This window comes from Protopterus annectens, chromosome 9.part0, assembly GCF_019279795.1.
Source record: "Protopterus annectens isolate FY-2018-M chromosome 9.part0, PAN1.0, whole genome shotgun sequence".
NCBI classification, from domain to species: Eukaryota; Metazoa; Chordata; order Ceratodontiformes; family Protopteridae; genus Protopterus; species Protopterus annectens.
This window is the reverse complement of record NC_056743.1, coordinates 973,045,413-973,069,357: the sequence shown is the minus strand read 5'-3', so window position 1 is coordinate 973,069,357 and position 23,945 is coordinate 973,045,413. Positions and strand designations below refer to the sequence as shown.

The following is a 23,945-nucleotide window of genomic DNA, read 5'->3' as shown; positions in this document are numbered from 1 at the left end:
CACTGGACAGTAACACCTTCGTGGTATCCTTTGCTCTTACAGTTAATGTTGGTAGGTATATCAGGCTGACATTAATTACCAAAAAAGGCAGTATGGAGGTGGGGAATGTCTTAGCCAGTTTTCAAAAACCTAGAGGGGATAGGTGCATACCATCTGTGGTGAATCAGCGGGGTGTATTGATCACATCCTCCCAGACTGAAAAATTTGTATCCCCTTCAAATGACACCAAAAGCTAAGCCACTTGTTGAAGTCGGTAATTTGTGCTCATATTGTAGCAGCAGCATCGTCTTTGGAGACAGAGTGCTGCTCAGTAATAGGTTCATACCTGTCTTGGGCAAAGTTGGAGAGATCCATGTCTTCCATATAATCCGTGGAGGGTGCACCTCATGTAGCTAATACCCATATTTCTCACTCTCTGTTACTTTCCATCTGTGTCCCTTGCTTTGTGTAGGTTTCTGTGTTATGTTTGAATTCTCTATGGGTTTCTTTTTCTCTTGGAGACCATATGTAAGTGTATGTGTGTCTAGCTCTGCTCTCTGAAGTCTCTTGCATCTGTCTATACGTCTGTCATTTTGTGTGAGTGTCTGTTACCTCATTGTTTTTATGCATCTCTCTGCCCATCTTTGCTTCATAGGTAAGCACTAGGCTATCCACCCAAGGGCATTTATAAGCCTAGCCAGAGTGTGTTGGCTTTTGCCACCCCCTTAGATTAGTTCCCTGTGCCTCTGACCAGCAGAGCCATTAGTTCCCTGTGCCACTGTCCAGCAGAGCCACTGCAGTGATCCACAGGGTAAATTTTCTGTTTGCTATCCACCCGTCAAGGTTTCTCTTGAAGAGTGCTAGTGAGGGGCTCTGCTTGATGTATATTGGAATCTTGTTCCAAAGCATGGGGGGAGTCTCTGGGTCAGGAATCTATCCCTCCAGCACATCCTATTTATCATTGTGGTAAGGTTTATATCCCTAGAGCGTGTGGCTCTCGGAATTTTTTTTTTTTTTAGGTGAAGCATATCCATCAATTCTGGGTTGGACATGGCCTTGTATGTCAAGCAAAGATCACCTCTGAGTAAGCAGTATGCAACCGAATACAGCTGGAGTTTCTTTAGTCAGGCTGCATAGGGCATCTGTTTGAGGCCAATAATCCTCGTGGTGAGTTACTTTTGTGGTCTTTCCAGCTGTTGCAGGTGTCTTTTGTAAGGTACATCCCAAATGGGGCGTTGTATTCTATAATAGGTCTAATAAGTGATGAGTAGAGGCACAATAGCCTCCTTTGTTCTGGATGAGAACCCTTTTGAGATTAGGTGGGCCACGTAGAAGGATTTTCTAACCACCTTGGCAATATGATTATCAAAGGAGAGATTGCCATCTACTTGTGTTTCCAGATCCCTTATTACTTTTTCTGTATTTAGGGGACTACCACCTATGTGGTAGTTCGCGGGTACTTCGTTTTTTTCCAAAGGGGATGACTATGCACTTTTCGACGTTCATCTTGAGGCCATGATTTTGACACCAGGTATTTGTCTCAGTGAGACCCTTCTGGAGGGTGTCTGTATCGGCCGGAGAATCAATTATGGCCCCTAGTTTGCAGTCATCTGTGAACTTGGTCAGCCAAAGTCCCTCTGTGCTTGCCTGTACCTCTGAGAAGTATATACCGAACAGGAGGGGTCCTAGGATTGAGCCCTGGGGGACGCCACTTGGAACTGGTTTAGAGTCAGAGCTAGAGTCTGCAACTCTCACCGTGTGGCTTCTGTCCATGAGCCAATTTGCAACCCATCTCGTGACGTAGGGGTTTATGTTCAAGCTGGTGAGCTTGTCTATAATACTAGAATGGAGAATGGTGTTGAAAGCCTTTGCGAGGTCTAGGTAGGCTGTGTGGACCTCCTTGCCCTCCTCTAATGCCTTGGTAACTGTCTCAAAGTCCACCAGGTTTAGGAGGCATGATCTACCCTTAACAAAGCCACATCTTTGTGTGCATCTTTCTGTCTCTCTCTCTCTCTCTGTGCCCATCTTTTTGTGCATCTTTCTGTCTCTCTCTGCATGTTCTTTGCAGATGTTTTTCTCAGATTTTGTCCCCACACGTGTCATTGTTACACTCTGTATATTACTGTCTCCCTGTCTTTGTGTGTATGCGTGCATGTGTGCCCGTGCCTCTGTACATGTCTGTCTCTCTCTGTGCAGGTCTCATTGGTAATGCTGTTTGCTGTTGCCACTTTCACATTTTTTGAGCGTCTATCATGTTAATGGACTTCAGTGGTAACTGCAGCTTCTGTTTTAAAGCAGAGCGTTTTATATTTGCTTTTTTTGTACATCCATGTCATGGCTAAAGATAACTCTAGCACCATTCTCTGCCTATAACTAGCCTTTTTTGCAGGGGCAGGAAAGCATTACCCTGGGATCTGCCATATCACAGTTTCTCTAAATAGACATTATGCTTTATCATGTGGACACTCAGTTTTACAACTGTAGAATGTTTTATTGTACTATCAATCTTATCAGTGGCTCATGTTCTGCCAAAGTATATAAAAGTATTGGTCTGAGAATGTAGAATGGATTAAGGACTAATATTTAACCTACGGAAGGATAGGACTGTTAACATTAGGTTCTGATACTTTCATTTTAAAAAAAGGTGCGACTAATATGATCAGATACAGACAGTACTAAAGTACTTGTAAAATCAGGAGGATGTATGTGTGCTCATTTTTCAGTCTTTGACTTAAAGAATACTGAATTTCTTTTTTTCTCCTCCTTTCGGGTATTTCCTGGGCATTTGTAGTGTGAGAGCATAGCTGAAGAGTATGAAGATGAACTGATTGAATTTTTTTCTCATGAGGCTGACAATGTGAAAGACAAGCTTTGCAGTAAACGTACAGGTAAATGTTGTTTTCTTGCTATATATTTTTCAGTTTCTCTTTTTTGCAATGAAGGCATATGACCTAAAAATTTGCACTAGACTGCTTTTGATGCTGTACTCAAGTTTCCCATGATATGTTTGTTGCTTTGATTTTCTAGCTGTCTTGGGGGTCACAGTTTGGACTCCTTGTGCTGCTCATTCATGCTGTCCCCTGGGTTTGTGGTGGTTGGGAGTGGAGAGCTTGACACCCTTGAAAGAAAGTGGGAAATGTAAACCACTGATAACTGGCGTCACTGTCATGCCCAGCATCATAACATTCTGTGATTATTTTTTCTCATCAAATCGTATGGCACAATAAAAAAGCTGCATGTTCATTCCCGCATGCATTCCTGACATCTTCCAATTTTCTGAGCTGTTCTACCAAACTTTCAGTACATGCTGTTCCTGTTTAGGAGTTTGTCTTCATGACGGCCAAAAGGTCCTAAATGCCAGCATGCATTGGCCCAGCATGCACTGTTAGAGCCCCTCTATAAGAATCTAATGTTGTTTTTGTTTGTTCTTAAAAAAAAAAAAAAAAAAAGTGTTGTTTTTAACCAGATGAGCAAATATGCACAAGCCCCCCTTCCTCCCAGAGCAGTCCAGGAGCTCAGGGTTTCTCACTCACTGTCCCGCACTCTGTAAGTGCTCCACCACATAGTATAGGAAATTGAGGCAAATGGATTCAAACCCATGTTTAAAGGATGAAGCAGTGTTAACACCTCATAGCTTAAATTCCCTGCTAATCATAATGTAGGCATTTTGCTGACCGGCAACTTACAGCTGAGTAAGAGTTATACGTTGTTGGACTTGCACAATTGTTTACAGTACGTCTTTAGCTGCATAAGATTAAGTGATACGTGGTTCAATAGTATGAATGTAAGTGCAGTTGGTGTGTAAGACTGTGGATGTGTTAAATCTGTATTCATTCAATGGAATGATTATTCTTTTGACACCTTGCTGATGACCTCTGTCTCATTTCCATCCCCAAAGTAGCTGACTTGTCCTTTTTTTTAAATTTAGGTTCAAAGTAAGTCCTTTATCTCTAATGTGAATTACACTTTTTAATGCATTTAAAACAATTAACCGCTAGTATTAAGTCTGATCAGGCCTTGTGCATTCAGCAGTTGAACTTTCTGTAGAGGCAGAATTCTCCATTCAACCCACAGAACTTTACTTAGACACTTTCTCTTTCTTGGATCTTCTTGTATCTAATGTGTGCAGCTGAACACTGCAGCAGGCTGCTGTTTTGTTTTTCACATTTCTGCATGTTAAAACTTCATTTTGGAGGTTAATTACAAACTTTGACTATTAACTTGACCATTTTCATTGTATTTGTTCCTTTCGTAAAGATTTTTTCACGTATTTTTTTTTTCTTCTACTCTCCTGTTTTGGTGCACAGTCTATGCCACAGGTTTCAGGGCTATTTGTTGGTATTTATGCAGCTTCGCTTTGCTTCATTAGACTTGGTTGATTTGTAAGTAGTGCGGTAAAACTACTACTATTGCAACCAGGCACTGTTAGCTTTAGTGACTTATCTGCCTTTTTGTTCATATTGTTACTCTAGTCCACTGTTTTTGTGGCTTGTTCACGCTTGTATTACATTTTGACAGAATAGAGAGTAATGGAGTAAAGTTGTTTAAAAAAATGCAAATGTGAAAATGGAATTCCTCCTCTAGACAGGCATTTATTGTGTGTGGCCTGTATCTTGGAGATTGTTAAATCCTTTGTAAATATTACAGTGCAATTAAGCCTGGGTTGTAACCAGGCTTTTCAGTTTGTACTGTTGTAGGTGTAGTAATGCTGCCCTGCTTCCCACAGACATCCTAGCTTGCTTTCCACCTCTCTTGACCATACATTTTATGCTATGTCCAAATGGATGTGTTGGTGCTGCATACAAATGCAGAAAAATTCTGATTGTATACTGGCCTGCAACACCATGCGGTCCTGTAGCTTTATGTTTAACGTTTTGTAACACTGTTCCATTCAGATAAGTTGCTCAACCCCATGCCTGGCTTGTAGCAACAGTATTGCTGTCTGACAAGCCCATGTACCACATCAGGATAGCCAGTCATATGTCCACAGTCAAACTTTACTGGTCTTCAGTGTTGTATTGTGACAGGCCCTTATTATATAAAGGCAGGCAGACCCAGAGATATCCAGTTGTCCCAAAATCACATACAGCACAACTCACCTGCCGACATTTCCTTCAACTAGGATGAGTTGGTTGGTGCTGATGTTCTTCGTGTTTCACTGTTGCAGTCATCACATTTGGGTTATCTGCTTGCAGTAGCCCTCAGTCTATCTGATTATCTAAGTCTTGAGTCCTGCGTCTGTTGCTGTCTCATCTTCCATGACGTCAGGTAGTCAGGGGTATAAAGCATGCAGCCGATGCTATTACACAAGTCTTTCTTGCCGTGTGGTGCCCGAAGCAGAAGCAGTTCAAGTGCCGATCGGCCGACTACTGAAATTTGCATTTTCGAGTTTCAGAACCAAAGTCTTCAACTAAAGCTAAGTACCCCGTTGGGGAAGTTTTTTCTTGCTGTAAACAGTCAGTAAAAGTCAATAATTGCATTTTTTGTGGAAAGCAAATACCTCAAAGATTTTCATTCATACTGTATTCCTTGCCTAGGCCCTGACCACGACATACCTTGCCGTCTGTTTTGTGCCTTAATTAAACAACGAACTATTTGTAGTTGGTATATTTACGCTTCTAAATATTTTGGTACTCTGTTCAATTACCCAGGTATGGCTTCGGTAAGCCACCCGACTACCGACATTCCGAAAAAATGCAAAGATAGACAGAGACAGGCCGTCTAGGTCCAAAGCTGCCGACGATGCTTCTCCTAAGCTAGTCGCCAGTTTGCCGGTACTCTGAATTGCTTTTGCAGCCCCTGATACCCGCTACTTCAGATTCGCAGGCCTCTACTGAGACCCATTCGGAGATGCTTCAACTGTGGATCCTGCGGATGTCTGTACCTTGGATGGGTCCAGAGCCAGCTTCTGAGGGTGTATTCAGGCCTACTAACTTTCATATTAAACCAATACCATCTTCTTCAAGGCCTAAAACTTGATCCATGCCTAGAAAACCGATGCCCAGACCGCATGGTCAGGCCTCTATGCCTAAAAAACAAATAAGAATGGCTGAATACTTTTATTACTTTAATCAGGGGAAGCCAACCTTCCCCCTGTGAGACCTAGGACTGAATTTGCTTATGATACTTCTGATCAGGATTCTGAAATTTCTGTTTTGTCTGATGACCAGGAATTTACCCTGATCTACCTATGAGGATTCTAATGCAGAGGACACCCTCTGCTTCCCCTCCAGAGGATTTCTCCTCTGGTGAAACCTTGCATACTCTTAGGAGCATTTTCGCTGGGAAAGCCAGGATTACTCTGATTCTAAAAAGAGGCTTAGGGATTTCTTACTCCTGCCCCAACACAGGCCTTTAGCTATCCCCCCTGTACTGGACATTGTTGATGATGCCTTTTTGGAATCTAGCTTGGACCCGGACTCCTTACCTCCTGCTCTCAGAAAACCTGATGGATATTACAGGATTCCTGACTCTCACAAGTTCCTCTTTAAAAATCCTACTGCAGATCCTGAGACCATTTCACAGGGACCCAAGGGCATTAAGGCTACTACTGCCAAAAATCCTACCCCCTCTGATTGCGATTCCAACCTTGGTCATTAGGGCCTTAAAGTGCCAGTTTCATATGTTAAAATATCAGCAGCATATTATTGGATTGCTTAAACAGAAAGTTGTTTGTTCCGGACTGTGCGGAAAATAAGGATTTACAGGATTTAATGCATTCTGCTGAACAAGTTGGAAAACATTCTTTGCAATGTGGTTTTGATTCACTAGAGGCATCTTGCAGGGCTGCTGTCACTGGGTCTGTACTTAGAAGGCATGCTTGTCTAAGGAACAATCTTTGCCAGATCATGTTAAAGCTAAATTGCTGGATGCTCCCTTAAATCAGGACCGCCTGTTTGGCAACAAAGCAGTAGTAGTACTCAAAAAGATGGAGCAAAAAACTAAATCTATGCAAACTGTTAAGATTTCCTACAAGAACAACCTCCAAGATTTAGTAGGCATTGGCCCTCTAAGAATTGGTCCTTTCCTGCCTCTTCCAGGCCTTCTCAGTCCAAACCCAGAGCCAGCAGAGCACACAGGCTTCAGTCTCAAGGTACACACAGGACTAAGCAGTGGGGGGCTCTCATTTCCAAATCAAGGAGTAATAAAGACTCCCCCTATGGTAAACTGTCTCAATGACAACTTTAAAACTTCCAAGCCCTTCTCAACTGACTGCTCCTTTAGGGGGAAAGATTGCTGTGCAGGCAAAAAACTGGGAACTCATTACCCAGGACAAATGGGTTTTAAATATAGTTTCCCAAGGATACAGATTCCACTTCCACACTTTAACAACCCCAAACGGTTGGCCAGATCTACCCCCAAATCAGTGGGCAAGAGGCTCAAAAGCAAGTATTCTCTCTTACTTAAGTATAAGAGCTATTCAAACTGTCCCAGAAGAGGAAAGGGGACAAGGTTTCTACTAAAGACTTTTCCTGGTACCCAGAAAAGACAACACATGGCATCCTATCCTGGACCTTTCTATCCTAAACACCTTTTTGGTGATCCCAACATTTAAGATGCTAACTCTTCACCAGTTGCTTCCTATGCTAGGCAAGGATGCCTGGTTGGTAACACTGGATTTAAAGGAAGCCTACCTGCACATCCCAATCAGGGAATCTTGCAAAAGATACCTACGCTTCAAAGCAGGTTACATGCACGATCAGTTTTCTGCACTGCTCTTTGTGAATACCCTGGGTGCAGTAGATAAGCCAAAGTGCCTAGCTCCAGTCATTGCATTTTACAGGCAAAGAAATATTCAAATATACCCATACCTGGATGATTCTGATTCAGGCAGAAAGCCAGGACAAACTTTTGAATCATCTGGCATTTGTACAAAAGGTGCTGACTTGTCTGGGGTACACCGTAAACGAAAAGAAATCCCATCTTGTACCCTGTCAACAAATTATATTCCTGGGAGCAAGCTTGAACACAACTGCCCAGATGGCTTTCCTCACGCCAGAGAAACAAATTAATTTGACAGCTTACTTCAAACTAATAGCTACAAAAACCCTGCTATCTGCAAGACAAATACTGCAAGCCTTTGGGTTCATGGCCTCCTGCATACTCCTAATTCCATATGTAAGACTGCATATGAGGAAACTGCAGTGGTGTCTAAAAAGCTTATGGTGTCCACATTCTCAGGATCTAGAAGCAATGATCCCTATCATACCTTACCTACAGTTAGAGTTCCTTTGGTGGGCAGAGGCCTGCCACCAAAACAAGGGACTACCATTCTCTACCCCCTGCCGCCCAAACCCTATAACAGATGCATCAGACTATGCATGAGGGGCTCACTTGGCAGAGAAGTGCATTAAGGGCAAATGGAACCCAAGTCAAATGCACCTGCATAACCATCAAAAAGAAATGTTAGCGGTACAGAATGCTTTGACAGCCTTAAAGGACCACATTCTTCCATGACAATTAATGGTAAAGATGGACAACACCCCTGTTATGTGGTACATAAACAAGCAGGGGGGAACCCACTCATATCCCCTCTGCAGACTAGCCATGGCTCTGTGGAACACAGCCTTGAGCTACCAAGTGCATCTACAGGCTCAATTCTTGCCAGGAAAGCTAAATACACTGGCAGATGAACTAAGCAGAAATCTCACGGATCCACACGAGTAGAAACTGGATTCAAAGACTTTCAACATGTTGATAAACAAATGGGGGAGCCCAGATATAGACCTGTTTGCCTCCCCCCAGAACTACCAATTGGACAAATTCTGCACAAGGACTCTCCACAAACAAGCTTGGAAAGTGGATGCCCTGTCCTTCACCTGGAAAAATCTCAGTTTATGCTTTTTCTCCTCTCCAAGGTACTACTAAAGATCAAACGGGACAAACCAAGGATGATACTGATTGCACCAGACTGGCCACGCCAACACAGGTGTACCCCTTTTGTGTAGTGGGTCATTGCTGGCACCATGGCACCTGCCTCAGACCACTACCCTGCTGTCCCAGCAGGAGGGCCAGATTCTGCATCCTCAGCTTCAAACCCTGAACCTTGCAGCCTGGCTAATTACCTGATCCTCTCCGTTACCATCCCTCAGTAAACAAGTGTTGGATGTCATTCTTGAGGCAAGGAGGCCTAGTACTAGAAAATCTTATGCTGAAAATGGAAAAAATTCTGTTCTTGAAACCAAACTCTGGGGATGAGCACAGCAGCGCCCAGTTTACCTCAGATTCTTCAGTACTTAACTGAGATGCTTCACAAGGGCCTTTCCTTTTACTCAATCAAAATTCATGGCTCAGCCATTTCAGCTCATTACAACACAGAACCACCACTCTTCTCTCATCCACTGCTTAAGCAGATCCTCAGAGGGGGCAAAAATGTAAGACCACCCAGGATAGCCCCAACACTAGCATGGGACCTTAACTTTGTATTAGAAAAACTCATTCTACCTCCTTTTGAGCCAGCTGAAAGTGCAGAGTTAAACTTCCTTTCTTGGAAAACAGCCTTCCTTTTAGCCATCACTTCAGCAAGAAGGGTATCTGAATTACAGGTCATTATGGCAGTGGAGCCTTTTCATCATCTTTCATGCGGACAGGATGTCTCTCAGGACCAATTCCTCCATGCCCAAGGTAGTATACAATGTGGCTCTTAATCAGTCCATTCATTTGCCAACCTTCTTTTTTAATCCACAGAACAAAGAGGGAACGGATACTGCACTCAGATGTGCGCAGACAACTTAGATTTTACTTGGACAGGACTAAACCTCTCAGGAAATCTGAAGAGCTGCTGGTGGCATTTGCTGCAGGGGCAGAGGGGAAGGCCATTTCAAAGCAAACCATTTCTAAATTGATAGGCCATTGCATTCATTTCTGCTATAAGCACCATGGAAAACCTATCCCACAGGGGATAAGACCACACTCAACCAGGGCTGCATTTCTCAGAGGTGTCCCTACCAGGGACATCCTAGAAGCTGCTACCTGGGGTTCTGTACATACTTTCACCAAGCATTACCATTTGCCAATTTTCTCTAAATCCAGAGCTGGTTTTGCCACTGCAGTCTTGCAGGGCCCTAAAGCTTGTCCTAATCTGAATTCCTCCTCCCATCCTTAGCTTTGGGAATCTACCCAAATGTGATGACTGCAACAGTGAAACACGAAGAACATAGTACAGTTGTGTACACTTACCATAAATGTAGATGTTAGAGTGTTTTCACTGTTGCAGTCCTGGTTACCTTCCCTCCTGCCCCCTGATTTCTTTTGGCTATACCTCTTTACTACCTCTTTACTATGCTTAGAAGCTTTTTTTGGTGTATTTGCTTTTTTGTTGGAGGTATAACCTTGCATATATATTTAATTGCTTCCCATTAGGGGGGCACCTGACATCTGGGGCAAGAAAAACTGATGTAATGGCGTCGGCTGTATGCTTTATTCCCCTGACTACCTGACGTCATGGAAGATGAGACGGCAACTGACGCAGGACCCAAGACTTTGATAATCAGGCCGATCCGAGGGCTACTGCAAGCAGATAACCCAAATGGGATGACTGCAACAGTGAATACACTCTAACATTTACATTTAAGGTAAGTGTACACAACTGTACTTTGTTGGTTCGTTTAACACGGTTAACAAAAACATTCTTAGCAAGCAGCCTTCTTCCAGTGTAATACAAAATACTAACAGAAACTGTTTACAATGAGCAACCCCATTCCTGTCCATGCTTAAACACAACTCCAATAATTCACGACAATCAGGCTTCCTTCCACTGTAACTGCAAACACAACCTGTTCACACAGAGCAGCCCAGCTGGGTCCTGTGAAAGATTCTTCCTTGGCGTTTCATATTAAATATGACTCTTAGACCAGATACCTGTCAAGTTGTAATAACAGTCTATCTAACCACTGAACCAACTGTCTGTGTACTGCCCAGGTAGTGGTCATAGTGTTTCACTGTTGTAGTCATTGCACTTGGGTTATCCTGCTGGCAGGCTACCCGCAGTCTGCCTGAATTCCAAAGTTCTGGTCCGGCGTCAGTTGCTGTCACCTCTTCCCTGACGTCAGTGCACCAGTGGTATAAAAGATGCAGCAGAAACCATTTTCTCCAGTCTTTCTTTTGTGCGGTGCCCGAAGCAAAAGCAGTTTGCAAGTGCCGGTCAGTCGACTCCTGAGATTTTCGAAATTGAATTTCAGATACGAAGTCTTCAATAAAGCTAAGTACCCCGTTGGGGAAACTTTTTTTTTTTTTCTTGCTTCAGACCTATGTCAGAAAATGTTAACAATTGTATTTCGTGTGGGAAGCAAATACCTCATAAGGATTTTCATTCTTACTGTATTCCTTGCTTAGGCCTTGACCACGATGTTGCTAGTTTGTTTTGTGCTAGATTTAACCAACGCACTGTTAAGCGTTGGTACGATTTTGCTTTTCATTACTTTGGCCGAAGGTTTAACTATATAATGCCATCGGAACAGCCGACGACCGGAGTTCATAAAAAGCGCAAGGAAAAAGAAAAGGACAGGCATCCGAGGTCCAAAACAGACGGCGAAGCCGCCTCTAAGCCAGTCGCCAGTTTGCCGGTTCTCAGTGAGGCTCTTTCGCAGCCCCTGACACCCGCTACCTCAGAGCCACAGGCCACCTCCAACTCCCACGTGGAGACAACTAGGCCTCTGGATACTCAAGGTATTGGACCTTTTGGAAACTAATCCCTCAGATGGGTCCAGAGCCGCTGAGCAGGCATCGGCTTCTGAGGGTGTTTTCAGACCTACAAAGCTTTATATCAAGCCAACTTCAGCATCCAAGACGAAGACCAAAACAGTTTTAAAGACAAGGAAACAAGTACAGCACTCTCCAGGACAGACTTCCATGCCTAAGAAACAGATGCTCAAAATGGCCGAAGACCTAATTACTTTGATCAGGGGTTCCCATCCCCCTCCTGATAAAAGGCCTAGGCAAGACACTGAATAGGATTCCTCTGATCAGGTTTCCATTTCCTCTGACTCCTCTTCAGAACAGGGATACTCTATTCCTCCCTATGAGGATTCTGATGCTGAAGAATCTATTCCTTCAGCTTCTCCTCCTGAGGATTACTCCTTTGGGGAAACCCTGCATACCATGAGGGAGCATTTCCACTGGGAGAGCCAAGATTACTCGGATTCTACGAAAAGGCTCAGAGACTTTCTTTTAGGTTCATAGGTAAGTACTAGGCTATCTGCCTGAGGGCATATGTAAGCCTAGCCAGAATGTGTTGGCTTTCGCCGCCCCCTTAGATTAGTTCCCTGTGCCTCTGTCCAGCAATGCCATTAGTTCCCTGTGCCTCTGTCCAGCAGAGCCACTGCAGTGATCCCAGGGGTAAAATTTTCCGTTTCCCATCCACTTGTCAAGGTTTCTCTTGAAGAGAGTTAGTGAGGGGCTCTGACTAATGTAGATTGGAATCCGGTTCCAAAGCATGGGGGAGTCTCTGGGACAGGATTCTATCCCTCCAGCAAGTTCTATTAACTACCTCAGCACAGACTACCTGCTATTCCACCGGTTCTAGACATTGTAGATGTATTTTCAGAGTCCGGCCTGTCTCCCGTCTCTTCCTCCTGCACCTGTTAAGCCAGACAGATACTACAGGGTTCCAGATTCTCATAAATTTCTATATAAAAACCCTGCTGCTGACCCAGAAACTATTTCTCAGGGTCCCAAAGAAGTCAAGGCTGCTACTGCAAAAAACCCTGTCCCCTCAGATTCAAGGGCACTGGACAGATGGGGGAAAAAAGTTTACACTTTTGCTACCTTGGCTGTAAGGGCTTTAAATTGTCAGTTTTATATGCTTAAATGTCAGCAATGCTTAATGTCTCTGCTAAAACAGACAATGTTGATAAATTCTGAATGTTCTGAGAACAAGGAAATGCAGGATTTATTGCATGCAGCTGAACAAGTGGGAAAGCATACTTTGCAATGTGGTTATGATTCATTGGAGGCCTCTTGCAGGGCCGCTGTAACAGGTTCTGTCATTAGAAGGCATGCTTGGTTAAAGGAACAGACTTTGCCTGATCATGTCAAAGCAAAATTACTGGATGCTCCATTACAGCAAGATACTTTGTTTGGTGTTAAGGCAGAAGAGGTGTTGAAGAAAATGGAGGATAAAGCTAAATCTGTGCAGACAGTAAAGGATTTCTTATAGGTACAGCCACCCAGATTTATCAGAAACTGACCTAAGAATTGGTCCTTTCCTGTGTCAAACAGGCCAGAAAGAGGCAGATACAGACTCCCTAGAGGCAGACAACATCCCCAGGGCTCGTACAGGCACAAACAATGGGGTGCTTCTACCTCCAAAAGCGCAGAAGACAAATCACAGCCATTTAGGAAACCGTCCCAATGACTTCCCTCTGCCATTGCCAAGCATTTATCTTTTGGCAGCACCCTTAGGGGGAAAGCTAGCACTTTTTTCACAAAATTGGCACATGATCACCCAGGACAAATGGGTCTTAAATATAGTCTCTCAGGGCTACAGGTTCCACTTTCACACCCTTCCAAAGGCAAAAGGTATGCCAGGCCTTCCACACAGTCAATGGGCAGAGGCACAAAAACAAGTTTCATCTCTCATGGACATGAGGGCTATTCAGTCAGTGCCACAACAAGAGCAGGGACAAGGATTTTACTCAAGACTTTTCTTAGTACCAAGAAAGGACAAAGCATGGAGACAAATTCTGGACCTGTCTATTCTAAATACTTTTCTGGACGTTCCGAAATTCAAAATGTTGACTCAACTCTGCAGCAGCTGCTGCCCATGCTGGGCAAGAAGGCTTGGCTTGTAACTTTGGACCTCAGAGGCATACATGCATGTCCCAATCAGACAATCTTGCAGAAGATACCTCAGATTCATAGCTGGCTCAATGCACTACGAATTCTCTGCATTGACCTTTGGCTTATCTACTGCGCCCAGGGTCTTCACAAAATGCCTGGCACCAGTAATTGCATTCTGCAGACAAAGAGGAATTCAAATGTATCACTACTTGGACGACTGCCTTATTCAAGCAGAGACCAAAGACGTACTAAAGCATCTGGCATTTGTAAAAAGATTACTAATTTGCCTAGGGTACACAGTAAATGAAAAATCAAAACTAGTACCTTCTCAAGAGATAATATTCCTGGGTGCAAGCTTAAATACAACTGCCCAGATGGCTTATCTCACGCCAGACAAACAAAGGCAACTAACTTACTTCAAAAGCATGGCAACAAAAACCCAGCTATCTGCAAGGAAAATTCTGCAGGCTGTGGGCTACATGGCATCCTGCTAATTCCACATGCAAGACTGCATATGAGGAAACTACAGTGGTATCTAAAAAGTGTTTGGATTCAACATTGCCACAGCCTGGAATCATTAATTTCACTCATTCCCTGCCTGCAACAGTTTCGATGGTGGGCACAGGCCTGTCGCCACAACCAGGGACAGCCATTCACTTTACCCACAGCCAGGCAAACGCTAACAGATGCATCAGATTATGCCTGGGGGCCCACGTGGCAGGAAAATGTATTCAGGACACATGGCCCCCGAGCCAAAGGCATCTTCACATCAAAAAGAGATACTAGCTGTACAAAATGCCCTGACAACCTTCAAGGACCTACTTCATCCAGGACAGCTGCTGATAAAGACTGACAACACCACAGTCATGTGGTACATAAACAAGCAGGGGGGCACACATTCCTACCCCCTCTGCAGACAAGCCATGATTTTGTGGAACACAGCATTGACTTACCAAGTACACCTGCAAGCACAATTCCTGCCAGGAAAAACAAATTCTCTGGCAGACTAAGCAGAAACCTCATGGATCCTCACGAGTGGAAACTAGATCCACAAATTTTCAACATAAGGAAATGGGGATGCCCAGACCTAGATAATTTTGCCTCCCATCACAACTGCCAACTTCAGAGATTCTGCACAAGGACTTATCACAAACAAGCATGGAAAGTGGATGCTTTGTCATTCAGCTGGAACAACCTTACAGTATATACCTTTTCTCTACTGCCTCTCCTCCCCAAGGTACTCCTAAAGGACAGATAAGAGAAGCCACAAATGATACTGGTTGCCCCGGATTGGCCACATCAACACTGGTACCCAATCCTAAGGAGCATGTCTCAAGGCCCAGCCTGGACATTGCCTCAAATTCCTCATTTACTGACCCAACAAAACAATCAGATCCTGCACAGCCAACTCAGAACCCTAAATCTAGCTGCATGGCAGATAGTGTAACCATTCAGAATACACCTCTCTCTCTAAAGTGGTTATGGATGTTATTTTGGAGGCCAGGAGCCCCAGTACCAGAAAATCTTATGCAGAAAAATGGAAGAGATTCTGTGCTTGGAACCAGGCTCAAGGAATTGACACACTTGATCCAAATATTCCTCAGATTTTACAATATCTAACTGAGATGCTGGACAAAGGCCTATCCTTCTAATCAATTAAGATCCATGCCTCTGCCATTTCAGCTCATTACAATACGGACCCACCTATTTTTTCAAATCCATTGCATAGGCAGTACCTCAGGGGGGATAAAAACATAAGACCTCCAAGGAGAGCACCAGTACCATTTTGTCTTGGAAAAACTCGCACTGCCTCCTTTTCAGCCAGCCAATACAGCTGAGATAAAATTCTTATCATGGAAAACAGCTCTGCTCCTAGCAACTACTTCAGCAAGAAGAGTCTCAGAGCTACAGGCATTAATGGCTGTGGAAGCTTTTATCTTCCATCCGGACAGGGTTTCTCTAAGGACAAACCCAACATTTATGCCTAAGGTGTAGTGTCCAGTGTGGCTCTTAACCAAACCATTCATTTGCCTACTTTTTACCCAAACCCACAGAATAAAGGGGAGAGACTTCTGCATTCTTTGAACATACACGGACAGCTGCGCTTCTATTTGGACAAAACTAAAGCTTTCAGAAAGACTGAGCAACTTTTAGTGGCATATGCTGCAGGATCACAAGGAAAGGCCATCTCAAAGCAGACTATTTCAAAATGGATAGGACACTGCATTCAGTTCTGCTATTCTCAACATGGCAAATCAGTGCCTAAGGGCATTAGACCACATTCTACCAGGGCAGCAGCCACCTCAGCAGCCTTCCTCAGAGGAGTACCAACCAAGGATATTTTAGGGGCTGCAACTTGGACTTCAGTGCACACTTTTACTAAGCACTACCACTTACCTCTTTACTCTAAATCCGGAGCAGGCTTTGCCACTGCAGTTCTGCAGGGCCTTATAGCCACTCCTAATTCTATTTAGACCCAGCCGCCCAACCTTAGGTTTGGGATTCAACCAAATTGTAATGACTGCAACAGTGAAGCACGATGAACATAGTACAGTTGTGTACCTACAATAGTACAGTTGTGTACCTACCATAAATGTAGATGTTAGTGTATTCACTGTTGCAGTCCAGGTTACCCACCCACCATCCCCCTTTCTTTGCTGGGACTCATCTGTACTTCTCTATTCTATACAACCTATGTGGTGTATTTGCTTGTAGATGAAGGTATTGTTTATTTTCGTGCACGCTTTTATAAGCAATGTGTTTTAGCCTACCCTTTTGGGAGCACCTGACATCTGGGGCAAGAAAAACTGAAGAAAATGGTGTCTGCTGCATCTTTTATACCCCTGGCGCACTGACGTCAGGGAAGAGGTGACAGCAACCGACGCCGGACCAGGACTTTGGAATTCAGGCCAACTGAGGGTAGCCTGCCAGCAGGATAACCCAAGTGTGCAATGACTGCAACAGTGAATACACTCTAACATCTACATTTATGGCAGGTACACAACTGTACTTTCTTCGTGTTTCACTGTTGCAGTCATTACATTTGGGTAATCTGCTGACAGGTTGTCCTCAGTCGGCCTGAATTCCAAAGTCTTGGGTCCTGCGTCGGTTGCTGTCTTCTCTTCCATGATGTCAGGGGTATAAAACATGCAGCAGACGCCATTTTCTTTAGTCTTTCTTGCCTCGCAGTGCCCGAAGCAGAAGCATTTTGCAAGTGCCGGTTGGCCGACTACTGAAATATTCGAGTGAGTTTCAGAACCGAAGTCTTCACTAAAGCCAAGTACCCCGTTGGGGGAACTTTTTTCTTGCTTTTTACCGATGTCAGAAAAAGTTAATAATTATATTACTTGTGGGAAGCAAATACCTCTCAAGGATTTCCATTTATACTGTGTTCCTTGCCCAGGCCCTGATCACAACGTGCCTGGCTGTCGGTTTTGTGCTAGATTTAACCAATGCGCTATTAAGCGTCTGTATATTTTTGCATCAAAGTATTTTGGAAACTATTTAACTACCCAGAAATGTCATCTGATAGCAGTCCGACTACCGGAGTACATAAAAATATGCAAAGCAAAGGACTGAGAAAGGCAGTCGAGATCCAAAACAGACGACAAAGCTTCTAAGTCAGTCGCCGGTTTGCTGGTACTCAGTGAGGTGCTTTCGCAGCCCCTGATACCCACTACCTTCGAGTCGCAGACCTCTACCGACACCCATGTGGAGTCCGACATGCCACAAGATACTCAAGGTATTGGACCGATGGATGTCTCTCCCTTGGATGGGTCCGGAGCCGCTGAGCAGGCACCGGCTTCTGAGGGTGTATTCAAACCTCAACATTTGTATATCAAACAGACAGCTGCAAAACCAATGACAAAAGCAACTTCTAAAACTAAAAAAAATGACGCTTGAGCCATTTGCACAGGCCTCTATGCCTAAAAAAACAGATTATCAAAATGGCTGAAGACCTTATTAACTGATCAGGGGTACCCATCCCCCCTCCAGATAAGAGGCCTAGGCAAGACACTGACTATGAATCTTCAGATCAGGTTTCTATTTCTTCTGATTCCTCTTCTGATCAGGAATTATCTATACCTCCTTTTGAGGATTCTGATGCTGAGGAGTCTATTACATCTGTATCTCCTCCTGAGGATTATTCATTTGGAGAAACCTTCTATACTTTGAGGGAGCATTTTCACTGGGAGAGTCAAGACTTCTCAGAGGCGCAGGGATTTCCTTCTCCCTCAGCACAAGCCTTTAGCCATTCCCCCTGTTTTAGACATTGTGGATGATGTGTTTTCGGAGTAGAGTTTGACCTCTGACTCCTTACCTCTGGCTCCCAGTAAGCCTGACAGATATTACAGGGTTCTTGACTCTCACAAATTTTTATTCATAAACCCAGCTACTGATCCTGAAACTATTTCACAGGATCCAAAGGGAGTTAAGGCCTCAACAGCAAAAAATTCTAACCCCTCTGACAGATTCAAGGGCACTAGACAGATGAGGAAAAAAGGTTTATACATCTGCAACATTGGCAGTCAGGGTCTTAAACTGTCAATTTCATATGCTTAAGTACCAACAACATGTTGTGGGATTGCTGAAACAGAAAATGATGTTGATTTCAGAATGTGCAGAAAATAAAGAATTGCAGGAATTATTGCATGCAGCTGAGCAAGTTGGAAAGCATACTTTGCAATGTGGTTTTGATTCCTTAGAGGCCTCCTGCAGGGCCACAATTACTGGATCTGTGATTAGGAGGCATGCCTGGTTAAAGGAACAAAATTTGCCTGATCATGTTAAAGCTAAATTGTCAGATGCACCTTTACAGCATGATTCTCTGTTTGGTATTAAGGCAGAAGAGGTTTTAAAGAAAATGGAAGACAAAGCTAAGTCTATGCAAACTGTCAAAGACTTCTTTACAAGTGCAGCCACCAAGATTCAGTAGACACTGGCCTACAAAAAAATTGGTCCTTTCCTGTGTCAGACAGAGCTCAAAGGGGCAAATCCAGACGCCCTAAGGGTTCCAGATACCAGGCGTAAGATTCATACAGGTCAAAGCAATGGGGCGCTTCCACCTCCAAATCTGGAGGAGATAAAGCGCAAACCTACAGAAAGCAATCCCAATGACTTCCCTCTGTCTACACCAAGCACTTAACTTTTGGCAGCACCCATAGGGGGAAAATTAGCACTTTTTGCTCAAAATTGGCAGTTAATACCCCAGGACAACTGGGTACTAAACAACGTATCACAGGGATACAGATTCCATTTCCACACTCTGCCAATGACAAATGGTTGGCCAGATCTGCCAAAAAATCAATGGGCAGAGGCACAGAAACAGGTTACGTCCCTCATGGATATGGGGGCCATTCAGACAGTACCAGAACAGGAAAAAGGACAAAGTTTTTAATCAAGACTGTTCTTAGTACCCAGAAAGGACAAGGCCTAGCGGCCAATACTGGATTTATCGATGTTGAACACATACCTGGACATTCCAAAATTCAAAATGCTGACTTTGCAGCAGCTTCTGCCCATGCTGGGCAAGAATGCTTGGCTGGTGACTTTAGACTTGAGGCATACCTGCATGTCCCAATAAGACAATCATGCAGAAGTTACCTCAGATTCAAGGCTGGCTTAATGCATTACCAATTCTCTGCACTACCCTTTGTCTTATCTACTGCGCCCAGGGTCTTTACAAAGTGCCTGGCACCAGTAATTGCATTTTGCAGACAAGTATACAAATTTACCCTTACTTGGATGACTGCCTCATTCAAGCAAAGAACAAGAACACTCTTCTTCGACACCTGGAATTTGTGAAAAGACTTCTAACATGCCTGGGGTACACAATAAACAAAAAGAAATCACAACTGGTACCCTCTCAAAAGATAACATTTCCTGGGCTCAAGCTTGGATACAACTGCCCAGATGGCTTACCTCACGCCAAACAAGCAAAGGCAACTGACTGCTTACTTCAAACCAATGGCAACAAAAACCCAGTCTTCTGCAAGGCAAATTCTGCAAGCTCCTGGCTTTATGGCATCCTATTAATTCCATATTCAAGACTGCATATGAGAACTTCAATGGTACCCAAAAAGTTTATGGAGTCAACATTCACACAGTCTGGAAACCATGATTCCTCTCATTCCCTGCCTGTAACAGGAGTTTCTATGGTGGGCAAAGGCATGTCACCAAAACATGGGACTGCCCTTCACTCTACTCCCTGCCAGCCAAACCTTAACAGATGCATCAGATTATGCCTGGGGGGCCCACATGGCAGGAAGATGCATTCAGGGCTTATGAACACCAAAAGAAATGCATCTACATATCAACCAGAAAGAGATGCTAGCTGTTCAAAATGCCCTAACAGCCTTCAAGGACTTAGCTTCATCCAGGACAACGACTGATAAAGACGGACAACAACACAGTCATGTGGTATATAAACAAGCAAGGGGGCACACACTCGTACCCCCTTTGCAGATTAGCCATGGCACTGTGGGACACAGCTTTTACCTACCAAATACATCTTCAAGCTCGATTCCTGCCAGGAAAACAAAACACTCTGGCAGACAGTTTAAGCAGAAAGCTTCTGGATCCTCACGAGTGGAAACTAAATCCACAAGTCTTCAGCATGATAACAGAGAAATGGGGAGCCCAAACATAGATCTATTTGCCTGTCCTCAGAATTATCAGTTGAAAAGTTTCTGCACAGGGGCTTATCGCAGACAAGCATGGAAAGTGGACGCCCTATCCTTCAGTTGGAAAAACCTATCCATTTACGCCTTTCCTCCTCTGCCTCTTCTACCCAAGGTCCTCTTTAAAAGTCAGACAAGAGAAGCCAAAGATATTAATTCCCCCGGACTGGCCCCGCCAATACTGGTACCCAATCCTAAGGAATTTGGCTCAATACCCAGCTTGGACCTTGCTTCAAAGACCACAACTGCTGTCCCAGCAAAACGATCAGATCCTGCACAATCAACTACAGACTCTGAACCTGGCAGCATGGCTAATCATGTAGTCATACAAACACCTCTCGGTAAAACTGTGATGGATGTCATTTGGGAAGCCAGAAGGCCTAGTACTAGAAAATGTTATGCTGACAAATGGAAGAGATTCTGTGCTTGGAATCGAGCACAAGGAACTGATGCAGCAAAACCAAATATTCGGATATTACAATACTTAACTGAGATGCTTGACAAAGGCCTATCTTTCTCATCAATCAAAATTCATGCCTCTGCCATTTCGGCTCATTACAATACAGAGCCACCAATCTTTTCTCATCCTTTACTAAAGCAGCATCTTAGAGGAACCAAACATTTAAGGCCTCCTAGAAGATAACCATTATCTGCATGGGACCTCAATTATGTGTTGGAAAAGCTCACCCTGCCTCCATTTGAACCAGCTGCTACCACTGATCTAAAGTTCTTATGGAAAACGGCTCTGCTACAAGCAATTACTTCAGCAAGAAGAGTTTCAGAGCTACAGGCCCTCATGGCAGTAGAGCCTTTTATCATATTTTACCCAGACAGGGTGTCTCGGAGGACAAATCTACTTTTATGCCTAAGGTGGTTTCCAATGCGGCTCTTAATCAAACAGTTCATCTGCCAAGTTTTTATCCAAATCCGCAGAATAAGGGGGCGAGAATTTTGCATTCCTTGGACGTACACAGACAGCTAAGATTCTACTTGAGCAGAACAAAAGCTGTAAGAAAAACTGAGCAATTACTAGTGTCATATGCTGCAGGATCAGAAGGAAAGGCTATTTCAAAGCAGACAGTTTCAAAGTGGATAAGCCACGGCATCCGTTTCTGCTACTTACACCATGGTAAACCTATGCCCAAGGACATTGGGTCTCATTCCACCAGAGCTGCAGCTACTTTCAGCAGCCTTTCTCAGAGGAGTACCAACCAAAGACATTCTCGAGGCTGCTACTTGGAGTTCTGTTCACACCTTTACAAAGCATTACCATTTGCCTCTCTACTCTAAGTAGAGGGCAGTTTGCCACTGCAGTGCTGCAGGGCCTTATAGCCTCACCTAATGCTGTTTAGCTCCAGCCTCCCAACTATAGCTTTGGGATTCTACCCAAATGTAATGACTGCAGTAGTGAAACATGAACATAGTACAGTTGTGTACACTTACCATAAATGTAGATGTTTGAGTGTATTCACTGTTGCAGTCCAGGTTATCCTCCCGCCATCCCCCTGTCAGTCTGAAGTTTATCTTTCCTTTATCTTCTACAGCCTATGTGGTGTATTTGCTTGTAGATGAAGGTAAAGTTTATATTGTTGCATGTATATATTTATATATATAATTTTGCTACTTTTGGGGGGCACCTGACATCGGGGACAAGAAAAAGTAAAGAAAATGGCGTCAGCTGCATGTTTTATACCCGACGATCTGACGTCATGGAAGAGAAGACAGCAACTGAAGCAGGACCCAAGACTTTGGAATTCAGGCCGACGTGAGGGCAACCTGCCAGCAGAATACCCAAATGGAATGACTGCAACAGTGAATACACTCTAACATCTACATTTATGGAAAATGTACACAACTGTACTAAAATCTAGATGTATGGTGGTCTTCAGAGAAAATGACAAAGAAATGCAAGAAGAAAAACACTATACACTGTTAGTGCTGGGCATACTGTAGATCACATTTGCAGTTGCTTCTGCCCCTTAAGACATTTGTGTTTGTTTGGAATAGTGTTAGGGTAGTGGTACCTCCCTGTGCTGCAGTATAAAGAGTACTTTTTTTTTTGTTTTTGTTTTTTGTTAATGACAAGGTGCTTAATGACTATGTGTGAACAAGGGTTAAGTGTCTGTTGGTTATTGCACCACAATATTTGTGGTGTCCATATTCACACGCACCATTTGTACCAATAAAAATTCCAATAAAATATATGGAAACTGACAGTAGTAGGTTACATTTTGTTACTTACTCTGTGCATCAATGTCACATTTTTCCCAGCCTTTTTCATAAGCTTCAGAATCCATTCTTGTAGCGTATGGTTCCCGCCATCTGTGTAGTTGATCCAACAACAGAGATCGTAGGTTGGTGGCTGTAATTCTAGTATGTAAGCAGAGCAATAACTATAGCTGTAATGGAAACTAGAACAATACTAACACTGCGTTCCAAAACTGATTCTCTGCCCTAAGAGTGTAGTTGATGACATTGAACAGCAATGGGAACAGTTCAAGACGGAGTGCAGAAGCAACAGTTTGGTATAAGAGAGGCAAAAAAGCATGGGTAACAATTGAAACTTGCAAAGCCAATGATTAATGACATGATTGCAAATGAGGACACACATACCAAACTGGCCAGTCATTAGACGCATTGATTGAAGAATATAAACAGAAAGATAAACTGTTCAAAAAGATGTGCAAGAATGACAAAAAGTTACGAGTTGAGAAACTGGCAACATGGGCAGCGATTGGAAATCTGAAGGTATTGTATCGTATTGCCAAAGAACTTATGGACAAGAATAAACAGAGACCCACCTATTAGATTAACAAATGGAAAAACTGCAAAAACACAAGATGAACCATTAAAGAGAAGTAAATAGTGTGGGAAGAAATAGCCAGGGAATTGTTATGGTTAGGCTTGTATAGGCCCTAGGGCTGATAGCCTAGTACCAGCCTATGATTGCAAGAACATTTTGAATCTGTGCTAAACTGCCCCACACTAAATGATCTGCATGACTTTGGCAGTGGTAGCCAAGTGTTGACAATGAATCTGGATGTGAACTTGGCAGACTTTAGTGAGACTAAAGTAAATGAAGCCATAGCCAAACTAAAGTGTGGAAAAGCTACTGGAACAGACCAGATACAATAAGATTTACTAAAGTATGCTCCGTCTTCAGTGGAATATTTCACATGTCTGTTGAATAACATATGGACTCGAGAAAAGGTGCCCAATGAGTGGAAAAATGGCATTATCCCTTTACCAAAAGAGGGAAGTTCTTAAAGACTGCACAGATTGTTGTGGAATCACATTGTTAGTCCCAGGCAAAGTTTTCACCAGTGTATTACTGAATAGACTGAAAGGAGCAGTAGATGACAGACTGACAGGAACGGGCTGGATTTAGAACAGGCTGATCCTGCACTGACAAGATATTGGCACCAAGACAAATAGAAAAAACAACGGTGTTGAAGAAACCAGTCATTGTCAATTTTGTGAACTTCAAAAAAAAGCCTTTGACCGTAT

At 43.5% G+C, this 23,945-nt stretch overlaps 1 protein-coding gene across 2 annotated transcripts in view; it reads left to right on the top strand.

Moving 5' to 3' along the window:
* CNPY2 (canopy FGF signaling regulator 2) overlaps nucleotides 1-23,945 on the top strand; it is a gene marked incomplete at its 5' end in the record, with an annotated part of 208,691 nt that overhangs the window by 77,019 nt on the left and 107,727 nt on the right. Inside the window, 1 exon segment of one of the 2 annotated variants that reach the window (XM_044083717.1) lies at nucleotides 2,771-2,867. Coding sequence (XP_043939652.1) covers nucleotides 2,771-2,867 — 97 coding nt within the window. 2 annotated transcript variants of the gene reach the window in all.